The sequence below is a fragment of the Rhinolophus sinicus genome, linkage group LG05 (assembly GCF_036562045.2).
Source record: "Rhinolophus sinicus isolate RSC01 linkage group LG05, ASM3656204v1, whole genome shotgun sequence".
NCBI lineage: Eukaryota > Metazoa > Chordata > Mammalia > Chiroptera > Rhinolophidae > Rhinolophus > Rhinolophus sinicus.
In genome coordinates, this window is record NC_133755.1 from 43,118,994 (window position 1) to 43,142,148 (window position 23,155).

A 23,155-nucleotide genomic window follows, 5' to 3' on the forward strand; every position below is an offset into this window, starting at 1 on the left:
CCGGTCTTCATCGCCAGTACTGCTCGCTCTCAGGCGCCCCTTACTCATTGGTAGCATTGAAACTAGTCATTGCAGTAATAATGAATCCTCCAGAGGAGGTGTTTTGGTCTTTCGAAGGAGGCCAAGGTTCCGTCTTCCTGGCTCCTGCACTTGCGATTCGAGGCCCACGGTCTACTCAACCCCCCGACCCGGCCTCCGCCCCCACCTGCCGGATCGCCCCCGCTCCCACTTTCCAGACCTCCTCCCCGCACCCCCCAACTCTCGGCCTCGACCTCTCCCGGGACCCCGTTCCGGCTCCAGGGCACCCCCTTTCCCACAACCCCGCCCCGCGACCCGGCTTCCTGCAACGGCGCCCGCGCCCCAGCCCCGGCCTGAGCGCCCCGCTGCGGGGCGCTGCGCGAGGCGGTGGGCGGAGCGGCGCAGGGGCGGGCATTTCTGACACTTTCTGGGCGGTGCGAACGCTCTGATCCTGGCCTGGGAGGACGGAAACGTGGGCGACGGAGCCGCAGCGTAACCGCCGCCACCCCCAACTCGGTTGCCCTTTTCTGTTCTCCGCGGAGGCCGCGCCGCCAGCACAGACATGGCCAAGTGGGGCCAGGGCGACCCGCGCTGGATCGTGGAGGAGCGGGAGGACGGTACCAATGTGAACAACTGGCACTGGTGCGGCCGGGCTGGGGCCAGGGCTGCGGCTTCCGGACCGTCTCCCTCTGGAACTGTCGGGCGGGACGGTGGGGCCTCTCTGCGAGCAGCCGGTGCCCTGTGCCCTCGGGGTGGAACGAGGGGGTGGATGGCGGCCGACTCTCGGGGCGCCTCCCGGGCCGCAGCAATCCCCCCGAGGGGCGGGGCTTGCACAGCTGCTGAGGATTCCCTTCCCCTCCCCCAGCTTCCTACAGCGCTGCTTGTCTGTAGCCTCAGGCTTGGGACGGCCCTCCGAGTCTGGACACCTGTCATCTTCTCTGCACTGCTTCTGGGACTTCAGTTTCATATTCTTGAAAGTTGGGTTGGGCCCTTCAAGAATGGCTTCTGATTTACCTCTTCAACTTTGACAATCTGTACCCTTAATTAAGAGCATCCCTTCCCTTACTCCCTCCCACACCCAGTCCTCTTGGTGTTTCTGGAAGTTAAAATGAATCTAGAAAGTGTGTGTGGTTTGGTTTGTGTGTAGTGGAAAGAGCAGGAATTTGGATCTCAACTCTACACCTAACTTGATGGGCCTCCAGTGAGCCCTGCCTTCGAGGAGTGTGAACAAGTTACACATCCTTTTTGTACCTCATTTGGAACACTGGCTTATTTCTGCCTCCCTCTCTCCCCCAGAGCTTCAGAAAGTCATGTGTGGGCCCCTCTCATCTCTGAGGGTTGTGGTGCTAAGGCCATCAGGTGATGCTGAGACAGGTCCAGGGCAGAGCAAAGCCATCTCAGCCTGTGAAGGGATCATTTACAGGGGGTGCCCTGGCCTGGGGCTCGGAGCTGACCTCCCTCCCCTTTCTGTCACCGTGGGTACATCATGGACTTCTCTCAGCTCATTTCTGCTCCCCAAAATGGGAACATTACTTGGGGAGATTGCATGAAATAATATGTATGAACACGCTTGATAATTTGTCTTGTTATGATTAGAATTATTTCAGTTATTGTACTACCTTTTCATATGGTCCAGGTTTTGCCCATCCATTTCCAACTGGTCAGATTGCTGGACTCCCTTTCTCCAAAATAAGCTGGTGGTTTTAAGACAAAATATTTTACCTAGTAGTTAATAATATCTTAAGGAACCGAGTAGGAGGATTAAAAGAGATTTGGCAGAAAATGGGTTTGAGAAGCATGTTTGTAAGTTTGAGGGTGGCAGGTCTCTCAAGACCCCTTGAAAGGAATTAGGCTGATCTGGGCTGGGCCTGGGCATTACCCTGATAACTCATGCTGGACGAATGATACCATCTGGGGCTTCCATTCATGGCTCTGTCCTTTTGATCCCTGGCAGGACAGAGCGGGATGCCACCAGCTGGTCCAAGGGGAAGCTCCGTGAGTTCCTGGTGGGCATCGTCGTGGAGAATGAGGCTGGTCGCTGCCAGATCAGTGAGATGAAGCAGGTGGAAGGTGAGGCTTCCTGCAGCAGCCGTAAAGGGAAGCTGATTTTCTTCTATGAGTGGAACATCAAACTGGGCTGGAAAGGTAACGGGCCTCCGGGTACAGTCAGGGCTGGAGGCATCCTTAGGGCAGACTCTGTTGATTCACTATTCATTCACTCAGCAGGTATTTTTAGAACTGCTATGGACCTGCACATACTGGCCCCTGAATTGGTGTTCATAGTTCCAGACACGCCCATACCGTATGTGGAGTTCCTTGTCTGACAAGCTGGGGGCTTCCTTTTCTCCCAGCACTCAGAGCTGCTTAGAGCTCTTTGCTTTCAACTGAACTTTTGTCCTCCAGCACTTGTGAGCGCTAGAATTTCCCAGAGCTACTGCAGGGAGCCCTCTTCCCCCAGATAGCTGCCTGCTGGCTTCTTTGGGCCCTTCAGGCCTTCATCCTGAGTGAAACCATCTCTCTTCATCCTGTAAAAATTGCAGATGCCATCCTTGTACTGCTTCCATTCCCCATTTTATTTTCCCCCCAAAGCACTGACATTTGGTATACCATAATATATAATGGTTACTTAAATATTTTGTTTACATTATTCTGGTTCTCCCCTTCCCCGAATACATCACGGCAGGGATTTTTTAAAATCTCAGCTTTGTTGAGATATAATTCACATAGTATACAATTCACCCACTTAAAGTGTGTATAATTCAGTGGTTCTCAGTATATTCACAGAGTTGTGCAGCCATCACTACAATCAATTTTAGAAAATTTTCATCCCTCCCCCAAAAACCTATACCCATTAGCAGTCCTCAGCAACCACTAGTCTGTTTCCTATCTCTATGGGTTTGCCTGTTCTGGACATTTCATATGAATGGAATCATATAGTGTGTGGTCTGTGTGATTGTCTCAGCATAATGTTTTCAAGGTTCATCCATGTTGTAGCATGTTCCAGTCTTTTTTATGGTTGCATAATATTCTCTTGTACAGATATAACCCATTTTGTTTTATCTGTTTATCAGTTGGTGGACATTTGATTATTTTCACTCTTTGGGTCTTCTGGTCAGGGATCCGTTGATTTTGTTTCAGTCCTAGATCACTGTCTGGAACATTGTGTATTTGTTGAATGAATAAATTTCTCCCGTGGTGCCTGGCTCCTGGCTGAGTAGACAGTTGATGCTCAATAAATACTTGTTGAAATAAACATGGATGTGAAGACGAAGGGAAAAAGGAAGAGGAGGAGAGAGGGAGAGATCTTGTTCTAGAGAATTGTGCTGTGTTAGAGTTTGGGCCTCTGCCCTGTGGCCACCTTGCTAGCTCAGGGTGACATTCAGCCAGGATCAGAAGTAGTCTTCCTCCTGTCTTGGAACCTTTTGGCTGAGGGTTTGCTGTCAGTTGCTCCTTCAGTGGCTCCTGCTGGCTCCATCACAACAGGATCTGGTTCCTTATACCTGCCTCACCCCCCGCCGATCCCCCAAGACAGGAGTCTGAGGTGCCCAGAGGAAGCTCATGGCCTTGTGTCCCTTCCATCTCCCTAAGCTCAAAGCAGCAACCAGCTTCTTTGCAAGATAAGACCCAGCCACTCCCAGGCAGCAGCCAGAGGGCAGGCTGAGCAGAGCTTGCCCTCCCCTTGTGCTTTCTCCTCTAGAATGAGTCCCAGAGGTGGGAAGTGGGACCTGCTGGGGAGGAGGCAGCACTCTGGTCTTGTTTTTTGTGTTTTTTTAATTTAATTTTTTGCCAGCCTTATGAGTTATAGCTGACTTACAAGGTTGTAGAAGTTTAAGGTATACAACATGATTTGATATATGTGTATATAGGGCAATGATTTCCACAATAAAGTTAGTTAACACATCCATCACTTCACATAGTTACATTTTTTTGTGTGTGTATGTTGAGAACTTTTAAGATTTACTCTCATCAACTTTCAAATATATAGTATATTATTGTTAACTATAGCCACCATGCTGTACATTACTTCCTCAGAACTTATTCATCATGTGTCTGGAATTTTGTACGCTTTGTATCCTTTGACCACTTTCATTCCCTTCCCACCCTTGGAACCACCCGTCTACTCTCTCTATTTATGTGAGTTTGGCTTTTGTACATGACAAACCTAAATGAGATCATACAATATTTGTGTTTCTCTGACTTATTTCACTTAGCACATGCCCTCAGGGTCCATCTATGTTGATGCAAATGGCAGGATTTCCTTTTTAATGATTGACTAATATTCCTGTGTGTGTATCTATCTCATTTTCTTTATCCATTCATCCATTGATGAACGCTTAGGTTGTTTTCATATCTTGGCTATTGTAAATAATGCTTCAATGAATATCGGAGTTCAGATAACTCTTTAAGACAGTGATTTCATTTCCTTTGGATATAAACCCAGATGTGGATTTGCTGAATCATATGGTAGTTTTATTTTTACATTTTTGAGAAACCTCCGTACTGTTTTCCATAGCAGCTGTACCAATTTACATACTACCCACAGTGCACAAGGGTTCCTTTTTCTTCACATTTTTCCCAACAGTCATTATTCCTCGTCTATTTGAGAATAGCCTTTCTAACAGGTGTGAGGTGCTATCTCATTGTGGGTTTGATGTGCATTTCCCTGATGATTGGTAATTTTGAACACCTTTTCTTGTACATCTGTATGTTGTCTTTGGAAATATGTCTATTCAGATCCTCTGATCATTTTTTAATCTCATTATTTGTTTTTTGGTTGCTGAGTTACATGAGTTCTTTATGTATTTTTGGATATTAACCTCTTAATCAGGTATGTGATTTGCAAATATTATCTCCCATTTGGTAGGCTTCCTTTTCATTTTGTTGATGGTTTCCTTTGCTGTGTAGTTTCATATAGTCCCTTTTGTTGCCTTTGCTTTCAGTGTCTGATCCAAAAAATTGTCACAAGGATCGATGTCAAGGGACTTAGTGCCTATATTTTCTTCTAGGAGTTTTATGGTTTCAAGTCTTATGGTCAAATCTTCAATTCATTTTGAGTTAATTTTTGTGAGTGGTGTAAGATAGTGATCCAGTTTCAGTCTTTTGATCATGCTGCCCAGTTTTTCCAGCAACATTTATTGCAGAGACTGTCCTTTCCCCACTGTATAGTCTTGGTTCCTTTGTTTTGGATTAATTGATCGTGTATGTACGTGGGTTTATTTCTGGGCTCTATTCTGTTTCATTGATCTTTGTGTCTTTTTTTCTTTTTATGTCAATAACATACTGTTTTGATTCCTGTAGCTCTGTAATATAGTTTGATATCAGGAAGTGTGACGTCTCCAGCTTTGTTCTTTCTCAAGATTGCTTTAGCTATTTGGGGTCTTCCAGACGCATTTTAGGATTGTTCTATTTCTGTGAAAATTGCCACTGAAATTTTGATAGGGATTGCACTAGATCTGTAGATTGCTTTTTATTTCCTTTCTTCTGTTACCTTCTGTCTTAGTTTATTTTTCTAGCTCCTTGAGGTACAAAGTTAGGTTCTTTATTTGAGATCTTTCTTTTTTCTTGATGTATATGTTCATTGCTACAAACTTTCCTCTTAGAACTGCTTTTGCTGCATCCTATAACTTTTGGTGTGTTGTGTATTTCCATTTTCATTTGTCTCGAGATATCTTTTTAAATTTCCTTTGATTTCTTAGAGCCATTGGTTGTTCAGGAATGTTTTGTTTAATTTCTACGTATTTGTGAATTTTCCAACTTTCTTCCTGTTATTGAGTTTTAGTTTCATACCATTGTGATTGGAAAAGAGACTTATTATAATTTCTATTTTTTTTGAATTTGTTGAGACTTGTTTTGTGACCTAACATATGATTTATCTTAGAAAATGTTCCATGAGTGCTTGAGAAGAATATGTGCTCTGTTGCTGTTTGTTGAAATATTCTTTGTATGTCTATTGGATCCATTTGGTCCACAGTGTTCAAATCTGCTATTTCCTTATTGATTTTCTGGTTGGATAATCAGTTCATTGTTGAGAATTGGGTAGTAAAATTCCCAACTATTATTATATTGCTATTTATTTCTCTTTTTAGTTCTGTTATTATTTATTTTTTATATTTAGGTGCTTGATGTTGCGTGCATAAATATTTACAATTTTTATATCTTCACGATGAATTGGCCCCTTTAGCATTATATAATGACCTTGTTTCTTTTGACCATTTTTTTTAGTTTAAAGTCTATTTTGTCTAAAATAAGTACAGGTACTTCTGTTTTCTTTTGGTCACCATTTACTTGCAATATATTTTTTCATCCCCTTCACTCTTAGTTCATGTGTGTCCTTAAAGCGAATATGAGGCTCTTATAGGGAGCATATTGTTGGATCTTGTTTTTTGTTTTGTTTTTTAATCCATTCAGCCATTATGTCTTTTGATTAGAGAATGTAATCCGTTTATATTTAAAATAATTATTGATAGTTAAGGATTTACTATTGCCATTTTGTTCATTGTTTTCTGAGGGTTTTATAGCTTCTATGTTCCTTTGCTTCTTCTTCTGCCAACCTCCTTGGTGATTTGATGCCTTTTTGTGGTGGTATGCTTTGATTCCTTTTTATAATCTTTTTGTATGTACTACAGTTTTTTCTTTGTGATGCTTACATAAAATATATTTATAACAGTCTATTTAAACTGACAACTTAATTTTGATAGCATATAGAAATTTATACTTCTTCACATTTTAGGTTATTGATGTTACAATTTACTGTAAGTGTTCTAACTTAACTGATTTTAACCGATTGATGTTATAATTAACTTTAAAAGTTAGAAAATCAAATGTATTAAAAATAACCATAAGTTTCTGTGCATATCAGTTACATTTGTTTTTAAATTTTTAAAGTAGAATTGTCCATGAATTGTGCAGCACCATTGCAACGTTAGATAATCTGACTTTAACTGTGTATTTACCATTACCGGTGTGTTTTACACATTCATATGTTTTTATAATGCAAATTAGCATCTTTTTATTTCAGCTTGAAGAATGCCCATTAGCATTTCTCATAAACAGGTTCAGTGTTGAACACCCTGAGCTTTTTTTGTTTGAGAAAGTCTTTCTCTCTTCTTCATTTCTGAAGAACAGCTTTCCTGGGTATGGTTTCTTGGTTGACAGCCTTTTCTTTCAATATTTTGACTTTGTCGTCCCACTCTTGACTTTGCAGATATCTGTTGAGAAATCTCCCGATATACAGGGGAAGCACTCTTGTATGTGATGAGTCACTTTTCTCTTGCTGCTTTCAAAGCTCTGTCTTTGACTTTTGACAACTTAATTATAATGTGTGTTAGTATAGCCCTTTTTGGGTTCACCATATTTGGTGGGTCTTTGGGCCTCATAAATCTGGATGTCCATTTCTCTTAATGGGTTTGGGAGGTTTTTGTGTGTGTGTGTGTGTGTTTTAACACCATTATTGTTTTAAATATACTTTCTATCTCTTACCCTTCTAGGATTCCCATAATGTATCTATTGTTTCTTTTGATGGTAACATAAGTCCTGTAGGTTGTCTTCACTCTTTTTATTCCTCTGGCTGGATAATTGTAAATAATCTATCTTCTACTTCACTGATTCTTCTGCTTACTCAAGTTAGCTATTGAAGCTCTCTGTTTCATTTTTAGTCATTGTTTTCTATAGCTCTAGGATTTCTGGGGGGTTTTTTTGTTTGTTTTTTACTTCCTATTTTTTTAACTTCTCATTTTGTTTGTTTTTACTTCCTATTTTTTTTACTTCTTATTTTGTTCATTCATTGTTTTCCTAATTTTGTTTAGTTGTCTCTGTTGTAGTTCACAAAACTTCTTTAAGAGGTTATTCTGAATTCCTGGTCACATAGTTTATAGATCTCCATTTCTTTAGGGTCATTTATTGGAGCTTAATTAGTTTCCTTTGATGGTGTCACATTAACCTGATTTATGAGCCTTGATTGCTTGCATTGGTGTTTGCATATATAAGGGGTCCCCTTTGCCAGACTTTACAAGTTTGTTTCAGCAGGGAAAAACCTTCACCATGTAGCTCAGTTTGGGTTACTGAATGAGCCAGCCAGTAGTGTCCATGGTCTGGTGGGGCTTGCTGTCAGAGTCTCTAGTTGGGTGGGGTCAGCTACCTGAGCTTTAGGTTGAGGGGTGGGTTGCCACTAGCTGGGTTCCATGTTCAAGCAGGGCCACTGGGTGGGCTTCTTGACCTGGCGGCACTGCTGGCTGTATTCCATGGTCACATTGGCCACTAGCTGGGCTCTGCAGTTACCTCTGGTCAGGTGAGGTCAGGCAGGGCACAGCCACTGGTTGGACTCTGTAATTGGGCAGGTCTGTGGGCTGGGCTCCCGTCGCTCCTAGTTGGGTGGGGTCTCAGACTATGCTCCCTGACCAGATGGTGGCGCTGGCTGGGTTCTGTCTGTATAGGCGGGGCCACAGGCAGGACTTTGTGGTTGGACCCCTCAGGCTGTGCTCTGTGATAGGCGGGCGGTCTGCAGTCCTGCCTGCGCGGTCACGTAGGCTGCTGGCTCTGCTCTGCTGTTGAGCAAGGTGGCTGACAGGGCTCTCAGTCAGGAGGTGCCTCCAGCAGGTGGGGGGGCTAGAGACTGTGCTCTGCAATTGGGTGGAGTCCCTGGGCTCCCTGTCTGAATGGGGCTGCAAGCTGTGCTTAGCAGTCAGGCAGGGCTGTCGGCTGGGCTCAGGCTCCCTGGTTATGAGCGGCCAGAGATGATACTCAGCAGTTGAGCAGGGCTGCTGGTTTGGCTCCCTGCGCGATTGGGGCTGTAGAATGGGCTCCGTGGTTCCCTGGATGGTTGGGACTAGAGGCTACAGCTACACTCAACTAAGTAGTTGAGTCTTCAGATTTGCTTATTGCCAACCAAGGTCCCTAGCCAGACAGGGCTACCAGCTCGGCTCTGCAGATGGGCCGAGTGGCTGGAATCTCTGCTCACGCACCGCTGCAAGTAGGAATGCAGTCCACCAAGATTGCAGTGCTGGCAGCCGAAAGCTCTGGCCCCCTACTCTGTCTCTGATTCCCAGGGGTCCCTGTGAGGCAAGTCGGAAGCGGGCCTTTCGGGAAGCATCCCATAATTCTGGGGGACCTGGCTGTCCACCTCGTGCTTTTTTACCCACTTGAGAAACTACAGTGGGGCCTTTTCAGTGTCCCTGTGCTGGCCTGCGGGGGGGCGCTTTGGTCAGTGCTACACGCCTCTCACCCTTCTAATGCAGTCCTTCTCTGGCTCTGGTCCAGGAGGGTGCTTCAGCCTCCCCTCTGGGTTCTGGGGTTTTCACAGTAGTGCCTTGCTTATGCATAGCTGCTAGTTGGTCATCTTGTGACGGGAACTGAAGTCATGAATAATAATCTATGTTGCCATGTTGATGTCATCACTGAAATCAACACCCTGGTGTTGAAAGAAATGCAGCTGCATGGAGTCCAAACGGAACCTGCCCAATCCACAGTCTCCCTCCCCTCACTCTTGTCTCTTTTTGTTCTGCCTTCCCTTTTGTGATTCCTCATATCCTTTGATATGGTAAAGAATATGGGGGGGTGAGAAAATAAACATTGGTTACAGAGGGGCTTACTCTAACCCCATGCTTCCACCTGGCCCCTGATTTCGTGTGCATTTTCGTTAAGGTTCTACCCCCGCCTTCCTTGGTTGCTTGCTTCTGCTGGGGGCCAGCAGAGCAGGGTCAGTTTAGTACCCATGTGGAGGGTGGTAAAGCCTTCAGCCTGCCTTGCTGCCAGCTGCGGTGGCACCTGTGGGAGGCCTGGCTACTCAGTTATGCAGGGCAGTTTTGAATACACTAGTTGCTACTTTGTAATTGAAAAACATGTTTTGTTCATTTTAGGTATAATTAAAGAATCTGGCGCAAAGCACAAGGGGTTGATTGAAATACCCAACCTTTCTGAAGAAAATGAAGTGGAAGACACTGAGGTGAGGTATCTGATGATTTGTTTTGTTTTTTAAATCAAGCTTCTGCTATGCGTGTTAAGTATTTGAAAAAACTGTTTATCACACTGTGTGATTCCTGTGCTGTGGTTTTGGTTCATCTTGGGGGCTCATTTGCCAAGGGTTGCTGTTCTGTGGGGCCAGCATGGGGTCTGGAGCCAGCGGTGTAGGAAAGAGGAAGCTGAGGAAGCCTTAGCCGACCCTCAAGGACCCAGGTGTGGGGCCTGGGCAGGTGAGTGCACGCTCTGTGGCCTTAGCTGTAAAACAGGGTGAATTCGCCTTCCAGGGCTGCTGCCAGACAACTGTGACAGTGCACGTACTGTAAAGTGCAGGCAGCTCGTACAGCTGGGTGAATGGGCCTTGGTTCCTCCTCCCCTGGATCTTTGCTGTTTCCCTTTAATAGTGAGAGTTCTCAGCTTTCAGCTGGTATCTCCCTTGGTTATATTGTATGTTTTTTTGGTAAACTAGTTAGTATGTGTTGCTTTTGACTGGCTCCCCTAGTTCTCTTGGGAGATGGAGCCTGTGTAACTCCTAAGCTTGGTTTTCAATTGATGCCTTCTGTAAGCTGAAAGCTTGCTTCTGGGGAGAGACCATTTGTTCAGCAACTCTGTTTTCCAAAACAAGTAGTTTGACAAAGTCTTTTTGATTTGTGAATGTATTCATTCAGTGTGAAGGTTTTCAAAGATACAAAATTTAAATCATACTGAGCAACATGTCTATGACTCGTCTTTATTAAAGGTTATAAAATGCCAGAAAAGTGGGGCTGTCTCAGGCATACCTTCAGGCACGTGGTTTCTGTACTCGGGCTGTGATTTTACTTTGTGATATTCAGATCCGTCAGCTGAGAAACTTTTCATCAGCGTGTTAAACTGAATCTTTTAGATTCAATCCTTGGTAGCTTTATAGAACAAACCCTTTGCATTGGGACTGGGGCCTGGGGCCAGGCTCAGCTCAGCTGAATCATAGGGGCACGCCATGCTTTCTAACCAACACCTGTTTTCACTCTGAGAATATCAGGCGCCCCCAGAGCAGCACTTTGATGCTCCCCTTTCCCTGCTTCTCCCCATCTCCTTCCCCTCCCCCGTCACTTTCTTCCCCTTCCTTCCTTAGCTCCCTCTTTCCTTTCCTTTTCTCCTTTTCCTCTCCCTTTGCCAACGCTCCTCTCTGCCAATACTGTGTAGCTCAAAGCCATATTATGTGGGGACTTGGTCCTAATGACACGGGCTTTGTGGTTCTAGACCAGCGCTGTTCAATAGAAATACAATGCAAGCCACATATGGCCTTTGAAATTTTCTAGTAGCCATGTTAAATAAGTTAAAAGAAACAGATGAAATTAATTTTAATAATTTTTTATTTAACGCAATATATAAAAATACCATTTTAACATGTAATTAATATCAAAATTACTGAGATTATTTTACATTCCTTTTTTTGTACTAAGTCTTTCAAGTCTGGTAGTATTTTACACTTATAGCACATCTCAAAGGAGACCACCGCACTTGGAGCGCTCAGCAGCCTCCTGCGGCTGGTGGCGACCAGACTGGACAGCGCCTTTCTAGAACCTGCCACAAGCCCAGGCCTGCCTCGTCAATATAATACATATACACAGACAGGTTTGTATGCAGATTAAGGGGTTCACATTCTAAGAAGCCCATTCAAGATTTGGCCAGCCCGATCAATGGAGCCTTGATTAAAAAACTTACATCTTCTCAAACTGTAGGAAGAAACCTGTCACATCTTACAGCCACTTCTTCCCCTTCCCTCACAATCACTCCTTCATGTGTGCCAATATCGTAAGAATACATCAAATCCGATTTTTCTTAGGTTTGTATTTTTCTGATTTGTAGGTGAACGTGAGTAAAAAGAAAGGCGATGGGGATGTACTGAAGGAGCTTATGAGAACGGCAGGCACCGCCCAGGTCAGGGAAGCCCTGGGAGGTTACCTGAAGGCGCTTAAGACGGGTAAAGAAGGCATCTCTTGTGAACCAGAGGGTCCCTTTTCTGTTTACCCAAGTTATGCTCTGCACTGTGGTCTGGATTCCCAGGTTGGGCTCCAGAAACAGCCCTTTATGCTGCAGGATAAATTGTAGGCTGGAGGTTGAGAACTAGTCATAAGTAAGACCATAATTAGTTATCATAAACACAGCGTGAACCATTTTGCCTACAGAATTGTTAATAGTTTTTTGGAATGATAATTACTTAATCAGTCGTTCGTATAATTACTTATTTAATGTCTGTCTTCCCTGCTAGACCATAAGCTCCCTGAGGGCATGGAAGGTGTCTGTCTTGTTCTCTGCTGTATCTCCAGCATCTAGCACAAAGCTTGGCACATAGTAGGTGCTTAATAAATCTTTGTTGAATGAATGAATGAATGAATGACTGCAGGTATTACAGGCGTAGTTGAGATTTACCTAGATAATTCCTACCGTGTGGAAGTGAAGATACCTGTGTTTACTTCCCCAGATTAGAGATGTTACTTGCTAGGCAAAATGGCCAACGGGGCCTATATGTCTGCACATCATCCTTGGGCTTGGGTTCGTGTCCAGGTGATGGCATGGATGGGTTTGGGGTTGCCACTTCCGCGTCAGACCACACATGGCTGGCCCATAGGCTTGAATATTATGAGGCCAAGCTTTGTGAGGTGGTAAAGCAGTGAGTCTGGCTTGACAGTAGGTGAAGGCCATAAAGCTATTAGTAGTTAGTTGTAGAAAACTGAGCTTTTTGCTAAAGAACATTAGAAATTTTTGCTATTTTATTAAGAACTAGATAAAAGTAAGGTATTTGGAAAAAAGACATTTGTTGCTGTGGCACGTGGGTTAATAGTTTTATATATAAAAACGTGGAGTAGTCTTGAAACTTTCAAAATGATTAGTTCTTTTTATAAGTATCAGTTATTTTCTTATATGCTGTTTTGGGTTTTCTGCCTATTTGTGCTGAAGCGGAATAAGTTCTTTATTAAAACCATTTCCCATGTTTCTTTGTAGAATTTACAGTGGGAATGATTTTACCAACAAAAGCTACGGCAACCCAGGAATTGACTATTAAAAGGAAACTGAGTGAGAATACCTTGCAGGTATGATCTCTGGTGGCCAATATGTAGGGAAGGGGAAAGGACGTGCTTAATGAAAATGCTTCAAAGCTTTCAACAGCCTTTCAATGATGGAGGACTAAAAAGGATAATGAGGGGGGCCCAGTTAACCCACCCTTACATCCTCTGCCATTTTGGTGCAAATGATGAAATGAGACTTCCATCCTTGATGGAAGGGAATGTATAAACAGACCTTTCTGTGCGATAAATATTGAATTTAGCTCAAGACAGTGTTCTGAAGGCACTGTTCTTTGGTGGGCAACAGATTACACACCAGGTGACTTTAGTTCACATGCTACAGTGGAAGAACCTTCTCTCCAGGCTTTTGGATTAGGAGGTTTTAGATCCTATTCTTGGAATACGGTGGTGAATGAATGACACCTTTGTCCTTAGGTTCTGTTGTCCTTCATCTGTTTATCTTTATGCCCTTTGGGCTGTATTTACATGACCAAGTAGGACATAGCCCAGGAGAACAGAGCTAAAGAGTTCATAGGAATAATGAGCTGTTTCCAAAATAAAGACCAGGATTGGTGATGGGGGGGGGGGGAGGCTTTTGATGCTATTTCTGTGTCTGAATGGGTAGGGTGGAATTTGGGACATTTTGGTTTTATGAAGGCTGGGTGGAGGACTGAATTTTCACATCTAAGCAGCTTTCTCTCTGGTATGCTAATTATCTTTTTAACCTCTTCTCAAGATTCAGGGCTCGTCTCCAGTGCCATTGGGTGTAAGGATTCCCACTGTGGCGCTGCACATGACGGAAATGTTTGACACAGCTGTAGAGCAGCTGTACAGCATCTTCACTGTGAAGGATGTAAGTAACTCCTTAAACTAGGACCTTAAATGCTGACCCTGGGAGAAAATGTGCCACTAAGAACTGGAGCTGGTTTTCGTTTCCCTCATGGCCATGCTTTTCTGATGGAAGAGATCTGGAATGGTGGTGATAGCAGTCGTGTAGGATAGCTTTTGAAAAATTTGAGGGGGGGAAAGATGGGCATTTTGGGGTACCGGCATTTAGGGGATCCATTAATTTACTGCGTGTACTCCCTCTGCAAGGGAGAGAAAGAGAAGACAAATCTATAAGTAATTCAGGATTAAAAAAAAAAAAGGAAAAAACCCAAACCATAGTAATTGTTGTATTAGTACATTTAGGTTAAAAAGGTGAACACGTGCTGAAATAACATGTCTACTATATGTTTTGCTTCATTAGTTGGTGCAAAAATTTTCTAAATCTCCTGCCATATTAGAAGCTGAAAAGGGAGGAAAATTCCAGATGTTTGATGGGAACATTACCGGTGAATATGTAGAATTGGTAAGTAATCTGATAAAGAAAGGTGAGCTGGGGACTGACTCGTTTCCATTAATATTGCTTTTTAAATCAATGCTGTTTTTAACTTGCTTTGGGTTTTTATCTGAGTTCACAGAGACTTGAACTTTATAAAGTTGGTTACAGAGCAAATAAAAAATGTTATATATACTAAGTAATGATAAAGATGTGCGCCTTAGTTTCACAGTAATTGTGCAAATGCTTATGATTTTAGAAGAAACTATAATTCCTCCTAACTCTTGGTCTGGAATGTTCAGCTTTCTGCCACCTCCATCACTAGGTTCTGTGTTGCCAAGTGTCACTTGCTTCACCTTTGCCATCAGCTCTTTTCTCATTACCAGTAATTACTGTTGGTCTGTCCTTGATGTTAACTGTTGTTACATTTTGGCACTAGGTCAGTGGTGCTGGCATATAAACTGGCAGATGGGACTGTATGTTACTCATTACTTTTACTACATGGAGGTTTTAATGAACAATTTGCTGTTTTTCTCTGTAGGAAGTTTTAAAAGATGTTTTCAGTGGAATTTTCCCTTTGTTTTTAGTTAACAAATAAAAAGATCATCATGAAATGGAGATGTACGAACTGGCCAGAAGGTATGCTATTAGTACCCTTTGTTACGAGTCTGAACACACTCAAGTTGTCCCCCTGCCCCCAAGAAAAGCAGGTAATAGTATTTATAACTTTTCCTATTTTTCTTCCAGAACACTATGCGACAGTTGCACTGAATTTTGTACCCACTCCAGGGCAAACGGAATTACAGTTGGACTGTAAAGGCGTTCCTGCCTGCAAAGAAGAGAACATGAAGTTCTGTTGGAAGCAACAGCATTTTGAAGAAATAAAAGGTTTACTGCAGTTGACCACCTTAAATGGTTGAATTACTTAAAAGATTTTGTAAGGACATTACTTTTTGTAAGCAGAAACTGTCAAGTTTATGTCTTCCTTATTCCTTTTAAAAAAGAAGACAAAAACTTTATAGTGGATGAAATCCATGAACTTTGCAGAATTGAAAGTGATGCTTGGATCTTTACTACAACTTAGACTTGGCATTGAGTTACAAGCAGCAAGCAACCTGAAATGAAGTATTGACCTTAACTCTCATAGATGCTCCTTGGGAATAGACTGAATCTCTGAGTACAGATAGTTCATGTTTCCCAAGCTAAAGCTTGTCCTTGTAGCAAGGTTACCTTCACCTGTAGTTTAGTTCAGGAAGACAAGAAATAGTGACATGTTGCTACCATTCCTTTATTTTACTTCAGAGTTTTTAAGGTATGTAGCTCCTACCGTGTTTCCCCGAAAATAAGACCTAACTGGAAAATTGGAAAATAAGCCCTAGCATGATTTTTCAAGATGATAGCCCCTGAACGTAAGCCCTAAAGCATCTTTTGGAGCAAAAATTAATGTAAGACCTGGTCTTATTTTCAGGGAAACACAGTAGGTAGGTAAACAGTGGCAAGTTGCATTCGGAAGCATGTTGAAGGGAGGGTGTGTTGGCTGTAGTGTGTTATACTTTTCTCCGCAGCAGTTACGCACTTCAGGGTGGAGAGGACTGAAAAGTATGGGAATAAGTTACTATTTGGACTGCCACTAACGCTTCTAATATGGGTAAGTGCTTCCCCCCATTCAGTTTTCTTAATTATGTCCATCTGAGAAGACTGAAGCAACGTATGTAAACAAATGAAAAGTCATCACAATCAGTTTAATTAAGTGCACAGAATAGCAATCAGTCATGTCAATAAAAATAAAACAATTATTTTTACATCAAGTGTGCTTTATTTCCTCCACAGGTATTCTGTTAAATAAAGCACCATTTATATACTGCCAGGCCACAGCTAAAGAGGATTCTTTACAGAATCAAATTTCTTGTGGTTGTTCCGTATACAAGTAAACTTAATTTTGATAATAAGAACCACAGCGATCGGAGGCAATCTGCCTCTATTATAAGGTACAAAACTGGCACAGAGGACACCATATTATACACAGTAAAAATGCTGTAAGTTTAAATTACATTGTACAGGGCCAAGGAACCCTGTTCCTCCCAGACAGCCATATTAAATGAAAGCCACTACAGTGAACTTTTAATTACATAAAACATATCCATTATCTGATTGCCCTTTAGAAAGTATACTGAAGATGCAAATTTTTTTCATCTGGAGTTCTGCCTGACCAAGAATTAAGCCTATAAATCTATCTTGCCATTCAAGCAGAGAGCACTGGACAAACTGAAGCACAAAAACAGAAATAAGCAAAACTTATACAAACAGCATTGGGAGAGGGGGGCCCTTAAAAGTAGACATGCTACATCTAATGTCAAGAAGCAGCTTGGTTTCCTTTGCCAGATATCCTTGTGACCACATGGATCGTAGATTCAATGGTCCTACACAGGGTATCTAAAATGTCGTGTTGCTGCATGTGACTAAAGAGTCCTCTGGAATGGCCACAACTGAGTGATAAAGCAGCCTCAGGGTCCTGGGAGGGCAAAGTTTGACTGTCACAGCTTCTCAAGTCAGCTAAGTCAGACAGAACTGCAGAGATAGAAGTAGAAGGGAACTCGGATTCTTCCTCTGCTAGGTTAGAATCCTTGGAACAGTGGAGGTCTTTAAATTCTTTACAATCTTCAAATCTACCATTGTTGGACTGTTCTTCTGCATGCTGTGACCTGGTATTTGACATGTCTTCTGAAAACGAAGATGGAACTTCCATTCGGTATTCTTTAACAGAACTATTTTCAGGGGAAGGAAGATCTTGCTCAGTTCCCGGGTCGATAATTGAGGAGTCTCTGGTCTCATTATCCGAAGTACTAGTCGGGGTCAGGACCTCCCTGGTTTCTGTTTTTGTGTCGCTGATGCAGCTGTCTGCAGTGTGCTCCTCATCACTGCTAACACGCCGTCTTTTCACAGGAGTTGCCCCTTCATCATCTGAAAATCATCAAAACAAACTTCTCTGAAAGGAGGCATTAAGATCACACTGAGGGGTGTTTGTGGGAAGTTTCCTTTTTAGCATTTATGCTTAGGAGGCCCAACTGAACACACGACCCCGTGTATTCTTCCCTTCTCCCACCCGAAAGGCAATACCGGTCCACAAGGCTAACCTTTAGTTTTTCTTTCTTTGGCTTCTTGCTCTTGGAGTGAGTTTCTCTGCTGTAGACAAGTCCTGCATTTGCTTAAAAGCTCTTGCAGAGTTGGAATGAGAGCTGGGTTTAATTGCTTGGGAGTGTGTACTGACAGGAGCAAAGCAAGTGCCCGCAGGTCCTACAAAAACCCAGATACGAACATTTCAAGTTCTAAAGCCAACATTTTAACATACTTTGTTTACAGTCCAATGCACATGACTACGCTTCCAGGATTCATCCTGGTTTCTCTGGCATGTTTAGAAAAATGCTGAAACTAGAAAGCCCGCGTTATGATACTACTATATCTCATCAGTTTTAAGTCAGTAATACCATTATTTTATGTACCACACCATTAAGTCAGATTGAAGACTCAAATAATGTTTTCTGAAAATGGGAAAAATAATAGAATCAACAATTTACATAGGAATTTTAAAAAGAAACCCTAAATGATCCCCGAGAAATTTAAACCTTAATCTAGAAATCAGTTTTTCAAATATGCTAATACTGGATGGATGTCACAAATAGTTAAGGTCTTCTTCACTCATCTCTAGAATCTGTTCTGGCATCCAAGCATTTTGTTACTGGGGTGGCTGCTGATGGAGATGAGCTAGCACACATGTGCAGGGTGTCCCACTATTCTATGACAGCTATCATGGGAGTCTATCCAGGGTAACGTATTAATTCCCTAGTTTTAACTGGCTTTAAACCGGCAGATCATTAATCGGTTTGTTTCAGTTACTCATGAGCTATATGCAATAAAATAAACATCATAAGTAATGTTTAAAAAAATGTAAACAAGTAGAGATAAAGGGAGTGTCTCTCCTCTTAGTGGTCTTACTGCCTCTAGCATTTAATGACAATAGCTCATGTCTTGTACAGTAATAGTGTGTACAACATAACAGGCACAGTGAGTATGTGTTTTTAAAAATTTGGTGAGTTTATTTTCATATTTGATTTAAGCTAAAGTTGTGAAAGTAAAATGATACAAGGCCACAGTGGGCTCTCAACCACAGGGTTGCCAGTTCGATTCCTTGAATCCCGCAAGGGATGGTGGGCTGCACCCCCTGCAACTAGCAACGGCAACTGGACCTGGAGCTGAGCTGTGCCTTCCACAACTAAGGCTGAAAGGACAACAACTTGACTTGGAAAAAAAAGTCCTGGAAGTACACACTATTCCCCAATAAAGTCCTGTTCCCCTTTCCCAATAAAATCTTTAAAAAAAAAATCATACAAGGCCTAATTTGGAGTTGATTTAAGGAAAGTTCTGAAGTATGCGACTAGTCCCTTCTATAGTTCTTACCCCATTTAATGAAGCACTTGCTTTGGAAATTTCAATTCGGTTGGTGAAATCAGATTGCAAGTTCTGATACTGATTTATCAAGTTTGTAATAAGGGTGCTGATCAAATTGGCACAGTTTGCTTCAGAAAACACTTGACTTTGAACCTGAAAAAAAAGATTTAAAAGCATCTCCAAAAGACCAACATAATGAAAACACAACCAACCATTAAGTAACTGGAGGTTAATACATTGAGTTTCCGAAGCACAACATACCTTCAGAAGAAAATGTGTCATGAATGTGTAGACAATGTTGTTGTTTAGAAAAGTTCTTTCATCCATTAGGATACATTTTATATATTCTGCAAAAACAGGATCTTCACACAAAAGCTTGATGCAATTTTTTGACATCGCAGACTAAAGTGGGGAGAAGAAGTACTGATGGTTGAGCACTGAAGTAACCGCAAACCTTAAACACACTGCTTATGATGTACACCGAAAGTCTTAAAATCGTATCGGAAAAGCCACTTTAACTCAGTCTACTAAACTTTCAGGTACAGAAACTGGCTGCCTAGTGAAATATTACTATCTCGGACTTTAAGAGTGAGTGCTAGAGGGAGAGACTTGTAAAAAGTCTGAATGGCAAAAACGGAATAGGTTTTTAAAAGAAATGCAGCTTTATTATCTTGCATTAAGAGAGTTAACAAAGACTGGACAAATTAGGATTTGAGACTGTTGTCAGAGAGAATGAATAATTAACAGGTAACTAAAGCACACGAACAGAAAGACAAATTTTAAGTATTCTCTAAAATGAGTTAAACCTTTAATCTCATTAGCAGTAAATTTGGTAAACACCCTTCCCCCCCATAAAAATTGCAAAGGTAAACAGCAAACCTCTTTTCCTAATTATTTCACACAGAATTAGTGGGTCCCAATATACGGAAATTTTGCTAAAATTTGGTTTTCCTGTTTTTAAATGGTCATGGCTCTCTTAAACACAAGTAGTATGTCTTTAAGTAGATACATTCCCTAGATTATTTATATGTGTGTTTTAATAATAGATCATTTATATGGAAAACAAAACAGACCTTTTAAAATAGGACAAAGTTTAGTAGTATGTACATTATATATTTATACATTTTATTAAGCAAGTGTTGTAAGTAAAATGCTCGAGGTCACTCAAGAAATTAGAAGTTGAGTAGGACCAGGACCGAGGGCTTCCGATCTTCAGTGTCAGAAAATCTGCCTTATTTTACCAGTCATAGCCTCTGCCTGCTGCCTGTGTTTCTTGCATGGGATTGATGGCAGGGGCTTTAAAAGCCTTAGTTGGCTGGCTTTAAGGGAACTTTTGGGGGATGGTGAATTTTGTGGGGAAAAAAGCCAAGTAGTAAAGGGAGTCGTACAGAACAATAGCGAAGCAGTAGGCAGTGGCAGAGTACAGAAAAAAAAGCAACTACCCAAATAAAAAGGAAAGATCAACAGCAGCAACAGAGGGAAAAAGCAGAGATCTGTTTCAATTTTGAGACAAAACTCAGCTCAAAAATCAATCTGCCAGTTATTTTATGAATGTCTACTATGTACTAAGCCATATGATCAATGTATCCTAGCCTTTCAAAGATTTCCACAATAGAAAACAAAATGACATTTCTTCAAGGAGTAGAGATGATTCAGATAAAGTCTCTGCACTTGAAGGGCTTACAGTTTGGGACAAGGAGAGAGAGAAACAACTATTACAGTACCATGTGACACATCCATTAGGAGAATATACAGAGCACTACTGCCTGGGTAGGAGGCTGGACCAGAGTTACAGTATTTGAGATACTATAATGTTGGTAAAGGTTTATGCTAATGAAAGGTTAATAAACTCATCTCTTCCTCTGGAAATGGGCAGATGCAACCAGGTAGGAAAACAGTGTTTTCAGTGTCTAAAGAAAAGTGGGGATCCTTTACACCTGATCTAAGGAATGAGCCAAACCTTAGGACCAATCTGGTTTCTCCCCCTCTCCCTGTGGAGAGATTCTTCCTCCACAATTCAACAAGCACTACCTTAGGTGCCCACTTTAAGAGGTTGGCTCTTAGACACTTAAGGTAAGAATGGCACAGTGTTTCTTTTCCCCAGTGAGATTACTGATAAGAAAACAAGTGCATGAGACTTGAAAAACTACTCCGAGGTAACAGATAAAAAAAGGGGTAAAGGACAGACTGCTGAAATGGTTTCTGCTAGAGCTTTCGGAGTGGTGAAGGGGAGGGAGAGCAAGAAGTGGCATCTGCCTTCTTCCCCGTTTTGGACTTTCACAACTGTTTATATTGACCTATAAATGAGGACTTCAATTACAAACAGCTTATTTAAAATATCCTGTGATATAAATAAATCTGCTGAAGGAAAAAATCCCAAAGGGCAACTAGATGCCCAATGCTTAACAGCTATCATTTCCATTAATCATATTCACCTACCAAGATTCTAAAACATGCCCAATGTCCAGCAAGTTTTGCACCCATTGTTCCTAAAATTACTGACCACATGGGTCAGATAAAACGAAAGACCAAATCATCTAAAACTCATTTTCTTTACCTGAGTCTGGCATAGCTCAGTCCAAAGTTTGGGGAACAGTGCAAGATGAAGTGGCAAACCTTCATAGGCAACTAGGATACCTGATATTTGAAAAGAAATCAGAATAGGTTATAAATTACACTACTAAGGTATTAAACTGCAGGTACAATATTATAGCTATTTCTAGTCATAATTGCGTATTTTCTATGTTTTAGAAATATGTAAAATACTCAATACTTAAAGGGAAGAATTCATTGCAATGTTTTAACCAGTGACATAATTTAGAATGCAATGCACTTTGAATTTATTTATATCCCACACCTCATTCCTAGAAGGACCTGAGGCAACTTAAACCAATGCTACTTTGTGAATACTGGAACTTTATTTGGGACAATCCAATAAAAGTTACTGCAAGTGGTTCCAAAGCTTTCTTGGATTAAGGTACCACTCTGCCTATTAGATAATTATCATGGAATAGCTAGACTGCAAGGTGAAGGGGGTTAGGGGGTCTGTGCAAGGTCTAAAAGAGGATGTGAAGAATTAGAAAACATCATTCCTTCCTCTTTTACCTTATTTGTCCAAAGACAGGGAGAATTATCTTCATGGTAGATACAGGTAAACACTGCTCTGAGTCTAACAGCTCTAGCCTTGTCCCCAGGAGCTTTTGGGTGGACTATACTTGTCTGTATGTCAGCATCCTATTTGGAATCTCTACTGTTTTATTTAATCTTTCCTCCTCTTGACTATTCCAGGTGTCAATTATGTCTTTAAGAAATTGGTTCCCCTACCCTCTGCCCTCCCACCTCTTAAAGCACAGAAGTTGCAATACCACAGTAAATTTCCCATCATCTACACTCTCACCTCCAGGGAAAGTATAATCATGGAGAAGGAGAAATACAAAAGCTATCCCCCTCCATTTAAGAAAAAATTATGAATTAGATCTCAAGTCAGCAAATTTTTTCTGTAAAGGGCTGAACAGTAAATATATTAAGTCTCTGTGGCCACATGATCTCTGTTGCAATTACTCAGCTCTGCAGAGGTGGTGTGAAAATAGCCCCAATTATATTTAAGAACACTGAAATTTGAATCTCGTAATTTTCACGTGTCACAAAATATTCAGAATTTAATATAACCTAGTTTTTGTTTTTTTTTTAAACCATCTAAAAACTCTTCTTAGCTTGCAGGTAGCTCACTGATTATACAAAAACAGGCAGCATGCAGGCTGCTGTTGCCAACCTCTGGGTTACACCAAGGATTAGAAAGGGAAGTCAGATCACTCACCCAATTTAGTCATCCAAAGATGCCTAGACTCCCTTTTGTGGGTAAGCTCATTTATTTTCCTGTCAAGATGAATACCTTTGTAAAGACCCAGGGAAATTCTTATCTTTCTACTTCATCCAATATACTTAAGCAAACAAGGATATGTCACCAAAACTGGTGTCTACAGGGAAGAGAGTCTCTATGTCCCCATGTTCCTGATCATTACCCTTAAAAAGTAGAGGGTGGCCCATACCCCGTTTTTGTATGGTCATGTGAGCTAAAATGGGCTTTCACATCTTAAAGGACTGTAAAAAAAAAACACACAGCCAAACATATGTGACAGAGACCATATACGGCCTACAAATCCAAAATGTTTAGTGTCTGGCCCTTTTCAGAAAGTCTGCCAACCCCTGAACTAGAGGCTGCCCTGACATGAACCCTGTCATGTGAAAGCAGACTGTATACTACAATTTATGTTTCTCTGGTCTTATTCTTTTCCCCCCAAATATCCCTCAAAGTAAAACCATCTTTATTCCTATTTTCCACAACTACCAAAAAGCCAGCACTACCACA

General features: G+C 41.8%; 2 protein-coding genes across 11 annotated transcripts in view; one reads left to right on the forward strand and one right to left on the reverse strand.

Moving 5' to 3' along the window:
• The first annotated feature begins 432 nt into the window (after positions 1-432).
• AHSA2P (activator of HSP90 ATPase homolog 2, pseudogene) lies at positions 433-16,142 on the forward strand. 4 transcript variants are annotated; one of them, XM_074332032.1, is made up of 9 exons: positions 433-660; positions 1,973-2,088; positions 9,873-9,958; positions 11,821-11,935; positions 12,958-13,046; positions 13,756-13,872; positions 14,269-14,370; positions 14,928-14,979; positions 15,088-16,142. In XM_074332032.1, the coding sequence occupies exons 1-9, from the start codon at positions 581-583 to the stop codon at positions 15,258-15,260; spliced, it is 930 nt and encodes a 309-aa protein (XP_074188133.1). In that variant the 5' UTR covers positions 433-580; the 3' UTR covers positions 15,261-16,142. The 4 variants fall into 4 exon arrangements, with proteins under 4 accessions (XP_074188133.1, XP_074188134.1, XP_074188132.1 ...); XM_074332033.1 differs by having other exon boundaries at positions 1,973-2,163; positions 14,882-14,979; positions 15,088-15,176; XM_074332031.1 differs by having other exon boundaries at positions 434-660; positions 1,973-2,163.
• The window catches only part of USP34 (ubiquitin specific peptidase 34), a 205,557-nt gene continuing 198,463 nt past the window's right edge, over positions 16,062-23,155 (reverse strand). For 6 of the 7 annotated variants that reach the window (XM_019717506.2, XM_074332027.1, XM_074332028.1 and 3 more), the window contains 5 exons: positions 21,344-21,423; positions 19,048-19,188; positions 18,796-18,939; positions 17,475-17,634; positions 16,062-17,301 (listed from right to left, as the gene is read on the reverse strand). In XM_019717506.2, coding sequence (XP_019573065.2) covers positions 16,694-17,301; positions 17,475-17,634; positions 18,796-18,939; positions 19,048-19,188; positions 21,344-21,423 — 1,133 coding nt within the window. In that variant the 3' untranslated portion in view covers positions 16,062-16,693. The remainder of the gene's footprint in view (positions 17,302-17,474; positions 17,635-18,795; positions 18,940-19,047; positions 19,189-21,343; positions 21,424-23,155) is intronic. The other variant, XM_074332029.1, reaches the window with a different exon arrangement.